The sequence below is a fragment of the Girardinichthys multiradiatus genome, chromosome 12 (genome assembly GCF_021462225.1).
Source record: "Girardinichthys multiradiatus isolate DD_20200921_A chromosome 12, DD_fGirMul_XY1, whole genome shotgun sequence".
NCBI classification, from domain to species: domain Eukaryota; kingdom Metazoa; phylum Chordata; class Actinopteri; order Cyprinodontiformes; family Goodeidae; genus Girardinichthys; species Girardinichthys multiradiatus.
In genome coordinates, this window is record NC_061805.1 from 38084158 (window position 1) to 38103874 (window position 19717).

General features: G+C 39.2%; 1 protein-coding gene across 1 annotated transcript in view; it reads right to left on the bottom strand.

Annotated features, from left to right (window-relative positions):
- Nucleotides 1–19717, bottom strand: part of adgrv1 (adhesion G protein-coupled receptor V1) — a 169120-nt gene that overhangs the window by 76456 nt on the left and 72947 nt on the right. The window contains 30 exon segments of the mRNA XM_047382560.1: nucleotides 1791–1891; nucleotides 2082–2242; nucleotides 3663–3802; nucleotides 3956–4202; nucleotides 4306–4478; nucleotides 5445–5852; nucleotides 7978–8220; nucleotides 8521–8692; nucleotides 8806–8923; nucleotides 9314–10233; nucleotides 10320–10461; nucleotides 10646–10817; nucleotides 11590–11733; nucleotides 11865–12144; nucleotides 13115–13335; nucleotides 13425–13574; nucleotides 13669–13908; nucleotides 13995–14214; nucleotides 14308–14506; nucleotides 15594–15742; nucleotides 15847–16082; nucleotides 16207–16392; nucleotides 16519–16657; nucleotides 16758–16881; nucleotides 17725–17845; nucleotides 17939–18103; nucleotides 18652–18831; nucleotides 18928–19110; nucleotides 19215–19391; nucleotides 19478–19680. Coding sequence (XP_047238516.1) covers nucleotides 1791–1891; nucleotides 2082–2242; nucleotides 3663–3802; nucleotides 3956–4202; nucleotides 4306–4478; nucleotides 5445–5852; nucleotides 7978–8220; nucleotides 8521–8692; nucleotides 8806–8923; nucleotides 9314–10233; nucleotides 10320–10461; nucleotides 10646–10817; nucleotides 11590–11733; nucleotides 11865–12144; nucleotides 13115–13335; nucleotides 13425–13574; nucleotides 13669–13908; nucleotides 13995–14214; nucleotides 14308–14506; nucleotides 15594–15742; nucleotides 15847–16082; nucleotides 16207–16392; nucleotides 16519–16657; nucleotides 16758–16881; nucleotides 17725–17845; nucleotides 17939–18103; nucleotides 18652–18831; nucleotides 18928–19110; nucleotides 19215–19391; nucleotides 19478–19680 — 6314 coding nt within the window.

Consider the following 19717-nt stretch of genomic DNA (forward strand, 5'->3'; position numbering starts at 1 on the left):
ACCGGTCCCGCACTCACTCACGCACAGACACACACAGACGCACACACACGCACACTAACACACACACACACACACGATCAAAACCAGCTGAGGAACAGACCTGTAGCTACATATCTATATCACTCAATGGTTGCGTTTCTAATGGTCGCAGGTGCGGGATGGGCATGGCTGCGTTGTCAGGACGCAGCAGCCCGCAAACTGTGCAATTGATGATATGTGATGATGTGTGTATTCACATCCATGCACATTTCCAAGAAAAATGCCTGTGAGATATCTTGCAGACCAAAGAGATGGCTGGCAGCATGCATGTGTTTCTGTGTGCATGTATTTGCACTTATTCACTGTTTGTTGTTAATCTTAATTTGTGATTTGCAAGAAAATGTAGGTTTTTATCTATATAAAAATTCTATCTATATAAATTGCAAATATATTAATGTAATATCAGGTTTTGCACTACCGTTGAAAAGTTTTAGATAGACTTTCTCACTTAATGTGTCTCTATTTCCATGACTACTTACATTGTAGTCTCACAAAAGGCAACAACACTGTAAATGAACACTCATTGAAATATGTAGTAAACAAAAGGTGTGAAATAACTCTAAACATTTTTATATTTTAGATTCTTCAAAATAGCCACTCTTTGCTTTTTTAGCATTCTCTCCATGAGCTTCATGAGGTGGTCACCTGAAATAGTTTTCCAAAGAGTCTTGAAAGAACTTCCCAGAGGTGCATTGAGAGACGGCCAAAGGTTAATATTTCAGTCATCACAGCAAAGGACGGCTACTTTAAGGAATCTAAAATAAAAAAGATATTTAAAGTTCTTTTGCAATTTTTTGGTTGATACATAATTGCATATGTGTTTATTCACAGTTTTGATGCATTCAATGAGAATCTACGTACAATGTAAATCATCATAAAGAAAACCAGTTAATGACAAAGTGTTTCTAAAACTTTTGACCGGTAGTGTACATCATGAGGAATGTGCTTGTAATGCCTTGGAAAAGTATTCATACCCCTGGATGTTTTCATATTTTGTCACGTTACTCTCTTAAACTTCAATTATGCAGCTCCTCCAAGGCCTTTAAACTGCTCCTCTGATTAATGATCCTACTGATCTGTGTATCAGTTTATGAATGTGCATGCATTTCTGAATGTGATTGGGTCAATGTGGCTCTTGTGCAAAGCGTTTTGAGTGGTCAGGTGAGCTGGAAAGGCACTATATACATTCAGTCCATTTACCATTATACTCTTTTCCTTTTCAGATGAGGGATTGAACAGTGCTGTGTGAGATGTTAAATGGTTGGGATATTATTCAATAACATAACCCAGCTTTAAAGTCCACAGATTTATCGCTGATGTTTGCTATGTTCCTTGTTCTTTATGATGCTTTTGGTTCACCAATATTCTCTAACAAATCTCTGAGGCCATTACAAAACTGAGCACATGATTTTATTTAGAACTAAAGGGGTAAAAGGGGCTAAATTTAAATTTGAGGGGTACACTGCACAGAACCAGATTCCTGTTTTTTTGTAAAAAAAAAAAAAAAAAGAAGTTAAAACCATGTATTCTTTTCTTTTACTTCACAATCATGCATTATTTTGTGTTGATATATTACAAAAAACCCCAATAACGCGCATTGAAATTTGTTGTTGCAATGTATTTAGAAATTTGTTAAGAACAGTTTTAAAAGGCACTGCATTTATCCTTTTTTTTATCTACCTTTTGAGAATAACAGGAATGTGAAATGGAAATTAGTGTAGATTTACCACAAACGAAAGCCAAAAATTTACCTGGGTACCAAGGCAGCCAACCAACATGTGGGTGAGCAATTTGGCAGCAAACATGGGAGAACGGGAGCACAACACATGGGATAAGATGGCCAATGCAAACCCTGAAAAAATACAACATATAGAAAACACATTGATAGTTTATTATAACTTCTATTATAAGCTATCAATTTGGAACAATATGAAAAATTGAAGTCCAAACTGAATGCTGAATGCAAGGAATACAATGAGCAAGCAAAAAACAAATATATGGAAGAGATATTAAAAAAAAGACAAAGATAGTATTTTATTTACCTGAGATACAAATAAATCCTGATGCAAAGAAGGCCTCGTTGTAGGATGCATGTGCAGCAAATTCTGAATGGGCTGCATAGATAGACAAGTGGGAGCACGCACACTCCACATAACTGCCACTTTCTTTCACAACTCTGCAGTATTGTCCATCAGATGACCAACTAACAGAGAGAAGAAAGCAAGAGAGGAGAAAGCAGGTTGAGATGACGTATATCATGATATTTTTTCCCTTGGAGTTTGAGATTTTTAGGTTTCATCCACCCAAAAAAAGAATAAAAAAACATGCAAGTTGCACCAAGAGATCAAGACTTAAGCAAAGACAAAATCTTGCATAACATGAAAAGGGTCTTTACCATGATGATAATCCTAAGTATTTTCTTAGTATTTTCACCAATATTTATGCATGTTCTTCTCATTTGTGTGGGATTAACTGGAATAGTTAACAGACCATAAAGGTTATTCTCTCTCCTTTGGCTCTGTCGGTCTTATGTGTATATTTCTGTTTCCCCCCTTCCGTTTCTTCATTCAAACAGCTTCACTGGCCAAACCAAACCTGCCAATTTTTTACTTGTAACAGTGTGTTCCAGCCAAGTGTTCCCATTCCACGCCCTAGAAATGTCCTCCAGAAACTGACTACCAGTGGGAGGACACAGAGTAATACAGTTGGAATGCTTAGATATGAAAACAAGGGCACATTAAAATCTCCTACAGCCCTCAAAGAAGCCTTAATGAGGAACTGAACTTGGACTTTTGGCCTTTGTAAGGAAACTGTTCCTTGTTATAAAATAGAAGTTAGTTAGAAGGAAATTAAGAGCTAGAGCCATCCGACTTTAAAATACTCAATATCAATGTCAATATTAGTTTTTAAAAAGGGAAAATATCATAAAACCTTGCTTTTTCTGTGTTTCAGAATACAGTATATATTATATCTGTGCAACTTATTATTAAATAACAAACTTTGGGGCCCTAATGGTTGGGAAAAATGCCATCACTGAGCTGTTTAGATTTGCAGGGGGAAAGTAGAACATGTTGCACAATGAGCTCAAATTAAAATAATCAAGCCTTTCTATCTTAATCTTCACCCAGCTACACTCATGCTGTTTATCTCATTTGGCCTTTGCTTATTTCTTTATTTGAAAAATATTATGAACAGTTACATACAGTGACTTGAACAGTATTTATACCCCCTGACTTTTTCCACATTACAATCTGAAACATTAATGGGCTTATATGTAACACATAAACACAAAGTGGTAAATAATTGTGAAGCAGAAGGGAAATGAAAAATGGTTTTCAAAGGGTTTTACCGATAAATATCTGAAATTAAAAGCTTCAGGCAGGTATTTGTCTTCTACTTTGCTGAGTGTGCTGGCATGAATTTTAAAGAGGGCTACTCCAACATATAGTAATTAATCACTTATAGTATTTGAGTGAAATGTAAGATTATACAAAAAATAATGGAAAAAGGTAAAATGATAAATAGAAACATGTTTTTCATCAAACTTTAAGGAATTAAATTAATGTAACAAATAGATATCTATGAGTGCATGTGCCTGATCAAGAGTGATTTTAGCACGTTACCTTGCATTGGTTTGGTTCCAGAGAAGGCACACAGATGCTCCTGGTTTAACTTGTTGACCAGGAGAGTTGATGCGATATATCACCTCATTGCCATCTTCTAGGGGTCGTGACCTTCTCTCCTGGAGACTGACTGAGAATACCTACAAACAGAAGTGTTAGCAGCACAGAGTTCAGCTGCAGACCTGTTTTAAAAATTGGGACAATGCTGCCACCTGGTGTTTCAAAAAATCTCAAATTATGTAAAATAACTTCATTTGCATGAATGAGATCAAATTATGCAATATGTTTCTTACTTTCCCACTGACAGCTGTGACTGTGTCACTGCTAAGAAACCAGTGTTCAGTTCTGAACTCAGTCAGCTGAATCCTGCTGAGGTTCCTGCAGTCTGCTGATGAGGCTGCTGGCACTGGCAGCAGGGTATCTGGAAACTGGAAGAAGTCGGAATTGCCGCCCCTGTATTTGTGACCATTAATCTGTGTTGGGTACCACTGGAAGGCGGATATGGTCATAAATGGGCATGTTTCCATGACGGTACTCACTCTGAGGAAAAAGGAAACAAGGAGATATTTGTAATACCAGGCATAGTGATCATGTATATGTAATAAAAAACACAATATTAGTTTCAGTCAGGTGAAACACTTACATCTCACACTGGACATGTGAGATAAGGGAGAAAGCGAACCGCTCTGCCACCTCGGCAAGGTAGCTTAGACCTCTAGTGTCAACGCGGCTGGGATTGGCCATAACACATAACAGGTCATAGGTCAAATTTTGGCTGCTTGAATGAAGAGGAGTCTGCTCTGCCTCTGCAAGTACCTGGATCAGAAAACAGAACAGCTGGTAATACAACCTTAAAAAGATGACTGCAATTCTTCTCCACAAACATTTTCAATGCAGTTACACACATCATGTTGAAGGAGATCTTATTTTTTTTTTCAAATTACTTCACCGTTTTGCATGTAACTTAGAAGCGTTAAAAGTATCACCATCATATTCTAGAAAAGTCATTAGTATGAGTTTTAAGATCCATCCATCCATCCATCCATCCATCCATCCTCTTCAGCTTATCCAAGGGGTAAGCTGAAGGGGTAACAGGTCCAGACATTTGTCTCCGCAGCAACACTCTCCAGATCACTCTGAACAATCTAAGGCACTCTTAGGCCACAAAGGACATATGCAAGTCTCTTTCACAAAACATTTTTGTCATAAACCTGCAAAGATGATTTACCACTGAGCTCCCATTGGCTATTCATTAAAAACAAGTGGCGACAGTGATATCCCACACAGCTGTGACGTTTTAAAAAGAAAGCTGGCATAACAAGATAACATGCAGCATTGATTTCACTTCACCAATATGTATAAAATCCCAATACCTTTCTTTCTCAAAACAATTATGTGGGACAAACTCAGTGAAGTGATCCGGTTGTTGGTTAGGTAAATGCTTCAAAATTAAATTTTGTTGTAATGGAGCAGTGGACGGGTCTGCACCGCAGCTTCCTTACAGTGGGGCCTGTCCAGAAAATGGAGGTGCCCAGGAGGCATTTTGATCAGATTTTAAACCATAGCTAACTCTTCTTGATACAGAGTAGCAGCAGCTCTACTCCATGCTCCCTTTGGATGACAGTGGTCCTTACATTATCTCTAAGGGTGAGTGTATCCACCCTATGGAGGAAGTTAATTTCAGCTGCTTGTATCTCGTTTATCAAATGAAGCATGTGTGGAAAATGGCTAGAGAGCTGAAAGAGTTTATACATTCCTTAATATTTGCCATAACCCTCTTACCTTCCCAAGAGTTTGAAGCACGGCAGTCATCTGTTCATGGGTCAGAGTTGAAGTGAATTTAGTCTTAAGTCCTTGCAGCACCTGATTTATTATTGTTGGGTTGAGAGGCTGATGTAATGGTTCTAACAAGCCCCACACCGACTGACTTGCTGCATTTGACACCAGAGTCACATTAGCCAGTCCAAACTGGGAGTGAACACTGGCTCCTCCTGTAGGACTGTAGAGCTCCACCTGAAAGCGCTTCGGTGTGGGTGAAGATGAGGCAAGGTCAGGTGTCAGGTAAATGTCTAGTGTTGTGATGTGGGTCCCAGCTTCAAAGGTCACTTGGCCCTCCTGTTTGGGAAAGTCCATCCCCTCTTTAGCAGGCCAGATGACATAAGGACCAACCATCTCTTCCCCAGCAAGCTCCTAAAGCAGGACCAAAAATGTTTTAGGTTCAAAGAAGCAATACAATAACAAGTCAGTGTCAAAACTGGCAATAAATCAGACTTTGTTTAAACACAGTTTGTGTTGGAAAACAATCCTCACATGGCCCACATTTTATCTGCAGTGTTTGTTACTGAGACATACTGACCACACTGCAAACATCTGCAAAAGCCCTGGATTTTTATTGCCTAGCCACATGCTCTATGAGATGAAAGCACATCACATGTGTCTGAGAGGTGTTTGATTTTTGGAGTGCACTACAAACTGACTTTAATCTTCAACATCAAAAAGGGCCAGTACTGTCATTGGACAGTTCCTTGATCGGGGTGCAGACAAAACAAAACATCACCCCTCAGAGAAATAAAATATTAGCCCCTTTTCCATTGTTTGTGGAAAGCCCCAGGCTTTTGGGAGCCCAAAGTCTTTATTTCACGGGTAAAATGTCCTACTCTTAGGTAGGTAGTGATATGATGTTCAGGAACGGTCCAATTCTTTTATACAGCTCTTTACCTTGAAACATAGGACTTGGGTCTCAGTCAGTGAGTTCTTTGTTTTTTACTGCTGTGATTGGTTATAATGCTCTGCCTGTACCGCACTCGCTATTTTTTCAATTTAAGTTAATTTTAAATGGTATATTAATTATCAGAATCAGAATCAGATTCAGAAAAGCTTTATTGCCAAATACGTTTTTGGACATACAAGTTTTGGCGTAGTCGGTGCAATACAATACAAATTAAACAGTATAAACATATCTACAATATAATATAAATATATGTGCACAGTTTTAAGTGAGTGAGGCCACTAAATAGGTGCGTGGGACTGTGTGTGACCTCACTGCAAAGTCGACGCAGGTTGCATGCAGCAGGAGAGAGGAGGAGGACGAAACTCGACTCTCTCACCGCAAATTTGCAGGATTATAACAAAGTGAAACAGAAGGAACGTTGAAGCAAGATACTGCCTTTTTTCAGGGAAATTTTTTATTTGAAAGTTTGCACACTTTATTTGCACACTTTATTCTCTGAAAGACTCAATCAAATAAGTGGCCTGTGCTGTCTAAGATAACAGTAATAACAGTAACAAATAAAAAGATGAGAACTTAACAATTCTTTGTGGTTTATTTAAGCTCATCCACAGTAGTGCAACATCTGGCCACATAAGCCAAACTACAATCGCTCCAAATGTGGCAAACAGTGCCATCAATGCCAGACCTGGTCCACATCTGGTTGACATACCACTTACCATGCCAGCAGTCAGCAAACAAAGCTTGAAGCCAGATCAGGCCCAGACCTGTCTGCTATGTGGGCACTACCCATTGTGATTGTCTTCTTTGAGACTACAATTCCCTGACTTGGCTAAATCATTTAATAATGTCTTGCCAGTATTTCTGGTTCTTTAGAGATGTACACTACAGGTAGAAGGTTTTAGATACACTTTCTCACTTTCTCTTGATTGGGTTTCTCTTAATCTTTATTTTCATTACTATTTCTTAATTGTTCTGCTAATTGTGCAAATGTGTGTAGTTCAACATCCACGCCCAACCACTTGACCCTTGATGCTTTCTAAATACTTTGAGGAATATGACAAATTTTAAAAGCCACAGTATTGTCTGTTATATGTTTATGTCATATGGTTTGTCCATTCACAGACTGAGGGGCTGGTGTATTTTAGTCAATAAGGCTATTTTGGGTCAGCTGCCTTTATATCTTCAGACCTACATTCAGAAAAAAATCATGTGGTTACAGTTTTTGGGTCTGAGGATGTTCTCTTGCTGTCTGTACAAAGACAGCACCGAGAGTTTGAAACAAGGCATTCAATTATGCAGTACTCTTTGTAGAATGACCTAAAATTTTAGAATATAATCTCCTTGAACTTTTATAAAGAACTTCTAAAAGATTAAAGGCAGATAAATCTGCCTGTAGATAATTGTTTAAATAGGTTTGTTGGAAATACTCATTGTGTTGGCATATGTATGTGGTTTGTTTATTTAATTTGTCCTGTCATAACTTGTTCCGCTACATCCAGGACAGTCTTTTAAGAAAGATGACTAATATCAATGAGTTCTCTTTCTGGAAAATAAACATTAAAAATAAGGTAAATCATCTCTTACCACTGTGCGATACCGAAGGGATATGGTTGAAGCTGTGCTTGCTTGTCTGTAGAGCTGCAAGCTGAGCCTTGTAGTCATCACAGTAGCGACTGGCAGTCTATGACCAACAGAAAAGTACACAACACCTTGCGGGTTGTCGCTCTCTGCCAAGGTGATGTTGGCAAAACGAGTTGTCTCATTAATGGAGGCTCCAGCTCCCACTTGATAAATTTCTACCAAGAACCAGGCCTGGTATTCTGGGTCCTAGAAGGCAGCAGATGTGTGACTCACTCTATCCATCCATCCATCCATCCATCCGTCTGCCTGTCTGTCTGTCTGTCTGTCTGTCTGTCTGTCTGTCTGTCTGTCTGTCTGTCTGTCTGTCTGTCTGTTTGTCTGTCTGTCTGTCTGTCTGTCTGTCTGTCTGTCTGTCTGTCTGTCTGTCTGTCTGTCTGTCTGTCTGTCTGTCTGTATATAGAGAATACTGAACACATTTTAAGATGTAAAACACAAACGAAATGGTATAATGCTTTAATTCTTGCTGAAGGTATTCCTCTCTTTTACCTCATCATCCAGAACCTCCAGAATGAGCACACAGATGATCTCTCCTTTTTGACAGATTGCTGCTCCTGAAGTCTGCACAAGTTGTGAGGTTAGGTTTACTCCATTTTTAACAAGACTTAAAGATTCTTTACTAAAGGTAGCCCTCCAGAAGACCTGCAAATCTTCAAAAGCTCTGAGCAGAAGGAGAAAGCACATGGTTCATTATGAACAACAAAACAAATCCCTGTAAATGATGTCACCCATTTTTTGGCATTAAATCTAGAATATTTGACTGCATTTTATTACCTGTTTTCCTGTCTCTGCAGGTAGAGCAAAGCAGTTCTGTTCTCTGAATCTTCATCCAGAACCTGGCCCATCAGGGAGCCAAGAGTAAAGCCTACAATACCGTTATGAAGATCACTCCCTGATATAGAAAGAAAGAGGTGTTAAAAATGAAATCGCATTAAAAGAGAACAACAGACAATAGTAAATGATGTCATTTTAAAAATAATTATTTTGCAGGTAAGTCTAGATTATAAATTGTGGACTTTTTGTTAAAAATGTCACTGTAGTGATGACGGGAAAGGCATCAGCAAGTTGTTCACGAAATCACCTGGCACCCATGCAAATACATGGCAAATCTACACAAACAATCGTTACACTTTCCTTTCAGGGGTGCAAGCAACAGAAAAAGAGTTCAGAAAAGATTCCTGATAAAACAGGAAAAGTCTGAACTTATTAAATTAATAATTTGTTTTATATATATATATATTTTTTTTACATGCAAACCGTTCAGGCCAGTTCTATGTTTTACCAAGGATAGTAATCTTCACAAATGATCCAAAGCCCTTGGACGGGCTGTCTGTGATCTGAGCTCCTCCCTCTGGATCACTGAGGTAGATAAAAAATACTTCCTGTCCCTCTGGCTCCAAGTCATCCAGGATGATGAGGACAACTTCTGTCTCTTTCTCGCCAGACTGCAGAGACACTACTGTGGTCTCCAAGCGGAAGTCCTGCTCCTGCTTTGCGAGAACCCTGGTAGGTTCCAGAGTGAAGGGAAGACTCGTTGTACTTCCATCTAAGTAACACAATACAACAGCACAAGTTTGAGGAAAAGTACAGACTAAATAAAGTTAAATATTTTCCAGTGTAAAAGAAAACCCACCTCCATATGCCTGGATCCGAACACTCACAGTCCCTGCAACACTGTATGACCTGCGAACCCTAAGTATAACCCTTCGCTCCTGCTGATTGGCTTCATCTCTGTCCTCCTGCACTTGGACAAGTTCAGGTCCAATGCTCAAGACTCCACTAGTTGCATCACTGGCCAGGATGGTGACAGTGGCCACCTTGTGCTGTGGATTGAGGCGAGGCAGTGTATCTGCCCAGGTTACATTTGGAGTAAGGACCTCAACATGTGTTAAGTTGACGTAAAAGTACTCGTCGGGCTCTGACACGGCATCATCAATGATTGAAAGGCTAAATGAAGCATTTGTTTGCTGAGGTGAGCCAAACACCAAGCGGCCAGCTGACACAAAGAGAAAATCCTCTCCTGCTGCTGCACTGCCCCCTGATGTTGTGTAGGACAGGTAAGTCGTGTTGCTGCGGTATCCGTACAGCTTCTGAACATAAAGTGTTATAGTCTGGATGTCCTCTGCAATTACAAGCTGGCGAGAATCAGGAGCAAATTGGTAAATACCCAATGGTTCCACTTCTGCCACATTAAAGCCTGACCTGTCAATAAAAGCAGAAATATGTATGAACTCAACATTGGTTAGTTGAATGTTCAGCTGTTGCCTTAAACAATCTGTAAATACTACCTTAGCTTAACAGCACCAGGCCCACCAGTGCCTGATGTGGCATTAGTGAGATGTACAGCATAGGTAGCTGCCTGTAAAGCATCAGAAAAAGCTGTAAAAGATATGGACTTGGTCTTCTCTCCATGAGCCAAGGTGACAGAACCTAAATATAAAGGAGGAACACATAGCCAACAGTTAGAATATGACAGGGGTTGACACATTAAAATGTGTGATTTATAAACAAAAAAAAAAAAAACTGCTTCATTTGCTACTGATAAAAAAAAAAGTTTGACAGTGGGCTTTTATTACTCTGTTCTTCTAAGCTTAATCTATTTTCAGTGTCTTACCTGAGTTTGGAACTATATGCCCAGTTCTGAAGCCAGGTGGATTCTTTTCTGAAGGATAACCAGCTTTCCACTGCACCCTGACATCACCAAAAAGCCCCTTTCGAGTCACCTTTGCCTCACATGTTCCCATTTCTACACTCAAAACTTGCAGATCCAGTGAGGCAAATCCAACCTGAATAAGGACAAAGGAAATGAAATAGGACAGTAGACAAGGTATTAACTTAATCACACATTCTTGAATAAACAGTTAGCTTAATATTAGATATTAGCATGTACAGAGAAAGAATGTTTTACTGAAGTTAGCTGTGGTTTACTACAAGGCTACGGGCTTGGTCCTAAACTATTTATATTATATATATATATGCCATATGTAATGTAAAAAACGAAATCTGAAATTTACTTTGTTTGTGGCTAATACAAAGCTATGTTAGTCAGTTAAAAGTTTTGAAAATCTCACTCCAGTGGAAATGAAAAGAATGGCTTTAAAGAAATTGTTAGTTGTAATGAATACTAAAGATGGCTACATCAAATTTGAAATATTTACCAAAAGGTAAAACAAGAATGATCAGTCTTACAATGTATGATGTTTAAATTGAAAGACCATATGAAACTCAGGTTTTTAAGAGGGCTAATTAGCCATAAGTTCTATAGGAAGTTTCATATAAACTGTAAAATCTAAATGGTTCCAAACCATTACAATATTATATAAAACCAAAGCCATTTTAGAACAATAAACATTATACTGCTATACAAATCCCTAATAGTGTTTAGCTATGGAATATTGCATACAAAACTAATCATATTACCCAAAAATACACTGCTTTAATTATCATTTAACTCTGATATTTACTAAGTCTGGCATTATGAAAGCACTTCAAATGTCTCAAAAAGAGCATATAATTTATCATATAAAAAGAAAACTAATAAAAGCATCCACAAGTCACCTCTGAGCTGGCAGCTTCTTCAGGTATGGTCACCACAGCAGAACTGGTGCTATGAAGCAGACGAGGCAGAGAGCCTTGGAGAGTGCTGACAAGTCTAACATCAGTCAGCTCTACGGTAAAGCTTTCATCCAATGACAAAAAGGCCTATAAAAAAGAGAGGTGAAAAAATGGTTCTTCAAAACAGCATGATTAAGGTCAAATTATATGATAAAAACTGTATTACTTTGCAAAATGCATGAATCCTTGGTGTTGACAAAAAACATCATGATCCTTACTTGGCTACTGATGGGAACAGTGATTTGAATGAAGGCTTGTCCCTCTCTCATGAGCAGCCTTCCTTCAGCTTGTCCTCTCAGTATCTCCTGAATGTCCATTACTTCCGTTCCCCTTCCACTAATCTTATAGCCAACACTGGCATTACCAAACAGCCCAGCAAGTCGAGTCACATTCACAACCAGAGCTCTAGTGACCTGAGACCCTGAACCCACCACCACTACAGACTGCTGCTTAGGGTTTAGGGAAAACACACCATGCGGTTCATCATTTGCAGGCACCCTAAAGGGGAAAAAGGAAAGTGTAATTTTTTTACTTCTCTTCTAAAGGGGTTGTTCAAGATATGTTTTTATCACTGAACAAATATAAAGTAAGAAGAGCATAAAAACTGAGAAAAACTGTATCTAAAGTGGAGGTTGAACAAGAATGAGTATTTAAAAATAATTTATTTTATTCCACTATTAGATGGATGTTGGAAAAACTCAATCATACCTCAGATGGGCAGAGACATCTTGAGGAGGAAGATGTACTTTGACAGTGTAAGGGGAAGCATGAACAGTTTATTTATTTCCTCTAATTTTGAACATCTACAAAAAAATGGTGTGTTTTTTGCTATTTTTGGCTTTTGGAAATACATCAGTCGCTGTTTTGTCCTGTCCTGAAAGACACCATGTCCCAGAGAGTAGGAGCAATTTGTCAGAAAAAAACGTGCTATTCCCAATAGAGTGCTAAACAAAAAAATTAACTCTGTCCTATTCATGTACGCAGGTCTAGGACCATGCAAAGGTCTACCCAGACCAGAACCTGGCCAGGAAAATCATGAGGAACAGGGCACATGGAACAGTTGTGTTTCTCCCAGAAAAACTAAGGGCCGTGTTTCAATCATTGTGTGAAAATAATAGGATGTAAAGATGATCAACTTTGAGTCATCATCAGCCATGGTTATATCAGTTTTATTTAGCTAAATATCTATTTAGGATTAAAAGCGTCAGAATTGTATTCTATAGTCAAAATATCCACTACATTGTATGGAAGGGATTCAAACATACATTACCATTCAAAAATCAAAAATATAAGAGATGTTTTAAGTTATTTCTCAATTGTTTGCTACATAATTCTTTATACTTTTGTTTCACATTTCCGAGATTCTCACTTTGTGTCTACAATGTAGAAACCAATAAAAATAAGGAAACGCCACTGAATGACAAAGGTGTCCAAACTTTTCACTGGTAGATTAAATCTAATGTCAAACCTTATTTGAGTTCTGATCAGGTCTGGGTTGGCATCCAGGGTCCCACCACCGTCCACAGCTGTAAGCTGAACGATGTAGAGTTCCTCCAGCTCTGGCACTGAGTCAGGCATCAGGCTAAGGATAATCTCTGCCTCCCTTTGGCCTTCCACAATCATCACAGAACCAGCTAAGGCTAGGAAGTCACCCACTGTATCTGAGTCACTCTGAATCTGCCAATGGACCTGCAATGAAATGATGGTTGTGTTAGCGGTTTTACTCATAATTTGTTTGACAGATAAGGAAGAAATGTAGATTTATGATACAGTCTTACTGTGATGTTGCCCATGGTTCCCTCTCTGCGTGTGATGAACAAGGAAATGTTGAGCGGGCCTTCTGCTTCTGTGGATTCATTGATGACACGCCGTTGAAGAGCATCAGCAGTGAACTGGACTATACCATTAGGGTCTCCAAACTTCTCTATCTGAAAGAAAAACATTCAGAAGACAGATTTTAATTGCTGTAAATGCTGTTTACCTATATTAACTGAGTTATAGTGCTATGATTCAGCAAAGTACTTTGAGTGTTACTGAACCAGCCTGAGGATCAACATCCATCTCTCCAGAAAGAATGCTCAGCTCTATAACAAATGTTTCCTCCATTTCCACTTCTCCATGAGGCAGAATCCGCAGCTCTATGATACCCATACTCTCCTCTCCATCTTTAAAAAAGAAAGAGCCACTCACAGGAGCTCTAAAGTCAGTATTTAAAGCAGGCAGGGGATCTCTGCTGTTTGGACCGAGGATGTTCCAAGCAACCTGTGAAAAGGAAAGACGTTAGACAAAATGAGATCTGACAAAGAATCACATAATATTATTTTTTTTCCTGGCATAATTCAATATACCGTTGTGTTGCCCACAAGGCCTCCTGCTCTTTCCAAAACCAGGCTCAGCTTCAAAGCAGAGTTTGGGTTTGCCACAGTGATTATACTTTCATTTACAAAGCGGACCACTCCATTTGGAGAATCACTCTTGCCAATGGTAACTCTTGCAACACTTTGGGAGCCCAGAACTGCTCCGCCAACAGCTCCAACTAGAACGATTTCAAATATCTCTGAAGGTTCACTGGAAAAAAATATTTTGTTAATTTGGCTGAGTTACAATTAAAATAATGTCTTTACATGAAGCGTATTTTTATAACATAGCATGTTCTCTTACCTGTCTAAGTCATCTATAATAGTGACATTAATGAAGCTTATATTCTGGCCACTGAGAAACATCAGTGAGCCATTGTGCAGGAAGTAGTCAAGATTAGGGGTCGCACTCAAGCCTCTCGAAATAAAGTGAGCAGAGACCGTCCCATAGGAACCCATTCTTCTCACCACTGGGATCAAAATATGACCCACATCTTCCTCAACTGAAAAAAAAAAAACACCATGCCAAAACATCACCTTCTATCTTTTTGTACACATATCATCATAGAGTTAGAGCCAAAACGTTTAACCAAATCGTTTGTGGTGCCAATTTGCATTGAGATTTAAGCCCAACCACATAATGGCCAGATGGCAAAGGTTCAATTATAATATTCTTTGCTGAAGCAAAAGTGTTAATGAGGACAGGGCAATTGATATCCCTCTGTTATCCTGATTTAAGCAGAAGAGCGGAATGGTAGCTTTAAAAGGTAATGATGCTCACAACAATCATCATCTCTTTCTGTACAAGGCTTTACAGGTAGTACTATTGATGACAGTGAGATTCCAAACAAATGAATTATTTATCCAATCATGAAAAACTTTGAGGTTCAGTTGCTGTGAAAAAAGCTTCAGGGTGCCCAAGAAAATTCAGCAAGTGCCTGGACTGTCTCCTTTACAACTCCAGTCCTCAAAAGCTGGTGTCCCACATGTTTTAGGTGTTCTTCTGTTTCAACAAATCTTAATCAAATGAATGGCTCATTACCAGGCTTGTGCAAATTTAAGTTGGCCATTACTTCAGCTGTGTGAGAGCAGCAATGCCTCTAAATGATGTAGGACACATCTGTTGAGGACTATAGTTGGCCACCTCTGAACTAAGTGATTGAGTTGCCACCAGAGCTTGCTTGTGAATGGCAACAATCAGGGGCGAGTATTTCTGTAACAAAAAATAAAGTTAAGACCTTTGGACATTATATCAAGTAGGGCAGCAGAGAAGCTATCTCTTTCAAAACATCAGACTGACATTCTGCAAGAACTCCCAGGATTGGTCTGCAGAGTACTGGGGTAAAGTTACTTTTTCTGATGAAGCCCCTTTTAGTCTGTTTGGGACATCTGGGAAAAGATTTGAGAACTGTCTGAAGAAGAAAAGTTAAATGCCTTCATGAATCATGTGTCTTGCTGAACGTGAGACAATTTATGTGCGAGTCCTTTTATCTGATGAAAATTGTGCAGCAGATTATACAGATTGTTTACTTAATTCATTGTGGCTTATAAAGGCTCTAAATGAACTGTTTCTGCTCGCTTTTGTTTTACCTGTAATATTCAGATAGTCCTGCCTGAAATCCAGGACACCTTCAACATTGTCATTCGGCAGTATAACCACAAACAGAGAAGATACGTTTCCAATAGCTGGAGGTTGGTCCAGCTGCAGTCCTGACTCTCTCACTGTGTAGTCCACAGCACTGACCACCAGAGGGAGACACAGGAAACCAAAACTAATAAGCAACGACTCAGCAAAGCACCAGAAGCTCAACCTTGACATTCACATTTTAGAAAATGTAATAACCTGTGATTTACAAGATCTACATTGGTAATGTTAACAAAAAAAAGCTCGGGTCCCTCTGGAAGACTGTCGTCCCGGATATGCAGTGTGACGTCTTGTGAGGTTTGGCCCGGTGTAAACAGTAGTCGTCCTGAAGCTGGAACAAAGTCCATTCCACTGACTGCTGTGTAGCCCGAGGTCTCATATGTGACCAGCACACTGCCAAAACTGCCATAGGAACGAATCACTGTCACATTGACCTGTGTAAAAAAATAGGAAATCATTGTAGGTTAGGCTTATCAGCATGCACTGTCAGTGTCAATTGTAAATTTCCCTTAATGAAATAGATCTATGCAGATGTCTTGCTACTTATAATGACCTCACCATTTCCTTCTCTTCTTTTGCTGTCAGCTGAAGTAGCCTGAAAGAGAAAAGTCCATGAGGGATATCGCTTGCTGCCATGGTAACTCTGGCATGCCTGGCAATGGGACTTATTTCCAGTCCTACAGTAGCAGAGGTCAGTGAGAGCTGGTAATCATGTCGTTCTTCAGGAAGTTCATCATCAAGGACCTGTCGGCATAATACATATGAACAAACGTCTATTGAAAGCACAAAGAAAGACAATTTTCAGATATATTTTGTTTTGCACACAATGGAAGACTAATTATGTTTTCAATGACCATCAATATCACATACCTTCAGAGTAATGGTGGCAACAGACTGGCCATGATTCATAGTGACAGTGCCAAAAATAGTTTCAAATTCAGAAACCAAAGCTGGAGTAATATTCCAATACACTTGGACCTCTCCAAAAACACCCGGACCCCGAAAAAGGCTGCACAAACACAGAAGCACAAGCATGTTTTTCATCATTGAAATGTTAAACTTTCTTTTACCCTTTCTGGGTTAGTCACATAGCGTGACATTTATCTTACTTGACCATGGCAGTTCCATTATAGTCTCCCTGAGGTTCTCCGATGATAATGTTCTGAGATGACTCTGCAATGCCAATAATTCCCAGTGCAGCCTTGTCTGCTCTGATGATGACTGTAACCACTCCTGCACAAGATTTATTAGAAAAGTTATTAAGTAAGTAAGCTAGTAAGGCTTTATTTCTACAGATTTCTTTTAAAATTTAGAAAGTGCATCGACAATTAAATATTGAATGCAAAAGGAGAAGCAGTAGTATTTGTTAGCTGAAAATTGCTAAACAACTTGCTAGATATGCAAAAAATATTTGCACACTGGTATGTTATTGCTGTATTATTAATTTGGATTTAAAAGGACAGGATAACATTACTAGGAATTTAATCTTTTTATAATTTATTTGAAGAAAAAACAGCAATCCAATTATTACTATGATGGTATAGAATACAATGGGATATGCACAGTCTTGCTCAGGGATGTGAACCAGGGTACTTGCAACCTTCCCAGAACACAAGTCTTCTGCTCTAACCATTAGGCTACCACTGCCCATTGCAGTGAAATAACACTCAGCTGCATTTATGTATGTAAGATGGCCCAAGAAGAACAAATAAAGACAAAAAATAACTGGTTAAGGTATTTAACATTGCAGCACACGAGTCAGTGGTGCTCGGGTGGTCTCACTATCACTGGGTGTCACGTAAAACCTTCGTTTTGATAAGAAGACAATGAACAACTGAGGACCAATAGCAGAGATCCCAGCCAATTTTTCTGATTGGTCATTTATTGTGAGAACAACATCATCAAAATCAGCTGACAGGTCCAACAATACTAACAATAAATTCCATCACATTCTAAGCTGAAGAGAACTAGTGTAGGCAGAAAGGTTAAAGGAATAATTGTTGTTTCAGTTAAACTAAGCACTTTTCCTCAGTAGGTTTATATGTTGCTAGTTTGCCATTTTCAAATAATACAAACCGTGTAAGGGGTCGATGACAGCACCACTGTCGACAAGAAACAAGCGTATATTGAAGTGTTCGTCTCCTTCCAGTACATTATCAGAGAGGGCTCTGATCACAAATGACTTGACATCCTCAGTCTGTAAAATAAAATGTAGTTAATGTTTGCTATTTTATGCTAAATTAGTCTTACATGAATACATAAATCAGCAAGTTGCACTTTTTTACTACACCTCAGTGAAGACAAGTGTTCCATTGACAGGGGAGAGGTCATACATTGCCTGGTCTTCCACCTGCCACACCAATGCCACTGCACCCTCACCTCCTGGACTACGCACTACTGTAAGTGTTGCCACAGCCGCAGGGTCGTCCACAAACACGGGCTCACTGATCACAACCTGCAAGGAAAAAATTGTCAAAACATACAGTACAGACCAAAAGTGTGGACACACCTTCTCATTCAAAGAGTTGTCTTTATTTTCATGTCTATGAATATTGTAGCTTCACACTGAAGGCATCAAAACTATGAATTAACACATGTGGAATTATATACTGAACAAAAAAGTGTGAAACAACTGAAAATATGTTTTATATTCTAGGTTCTTCAAAGTAGCCACCTTTTTCTTTGATTGCTGCTACGCACACTCTTGGCATTCTGTTGCTTCAAGAGGTAGTCACCTGAAATGGTTTTCACTTCACATGTGTGCCCTGTCAGGTTTAATAAGTGGGATTTCAAGCCTTATAAAGGTTGTGTTGTGCAGGGGGTTGGACAATTTTAAAATGAAGACAAACATTTCTCTAACTCTTCATTTCTCAGTAAAATTAGGTTTTCCAAATGCTATTCTGCCTTATTTTTAAACTACATTATACTAATGCTTATGATGTATAAACGTCTGCTGTGTGTCACAAAGTTTTATAGCTAAGCCAATTAATGTTTTACATTCACCTCCAAGGTTTGAAATCCAAATCGTCCGAGAGGTGAGTCATTAGACGGAATCACAACAGTTACAGAGGTCACTTGTCCAAGACGAGCTCCACCGATCACATGTAGCAAATCCACTCTGAAGGTCTCTGAGGCCTCTACTTCTTCATCATCCAAGATGGTGATGACTATAGTGGATTCTTTCTAAAGTTTTGAAAAAAAACAACTTACAACCTAAGGCACTGTTTATTATATTTAAAGGAGATTTATTTCAGCTCAGAACACTATATGCTGATTTACCTGGCCATCTTGAAAAGTGATGTTTCCTGATACAGGAGTGAAGTCTCTGAGATCAGCTGTGATCGGCTGAGCCTCCCAGTAGGCAACCAGTCTTCCAATCGTGCCAGCAAGTCGTACCACTGACAGATGCAGGATATTGTCTGGTGGTGGCATCTCATAGGCCAGCGCACTTCCAGGTGAATCCTGAGCAAGACAATTAGTAATGTCAGTTTTTGTAAACAATTATTTAGCACCTAAAGACATTTTACATTTTCCACTCACATTCTTTCACCTTTCAACATGCTCACCTTAGACAAATTGAACTGCAGAACCCCTCGCGGATCATCATTCTCCTGGATGGTGATTTCTGCTACTTCCATCCCAGGCCTCCTTAGACTTGGCCGACCTGCTCCAACAGACCCTCTTACTAGCTCCACTCCAGTGATATTCACCAGGAAACTTTCTGCAAGCTCTGGGACATCATCCTTCAAAAACACATGTTCATGCACATTAAATAAAAGGAAAACCTACAGAAAATTATAAACTTTAATTACTTATCAACCATCCTTACTGGTAGGATAGTGATAGAGACAAGGGCCACAGTGGCACCATTGAACATGATAACGTTGTTATCTTTGGCTAAGTAGTCTTCTCCTGCAGAAGCCTGATTGGAAAGGGGTTGGTGCAAGGCTGGTTTCGTCTGGTAATGGACCACCACCTCACCTGAAGACCCCTGCTCCCTTACTACAGATAGAGTCACGTTGACTGGAGTTCCTGCAGATTGGGAAAAATGGGATTAATGTAAAAAATA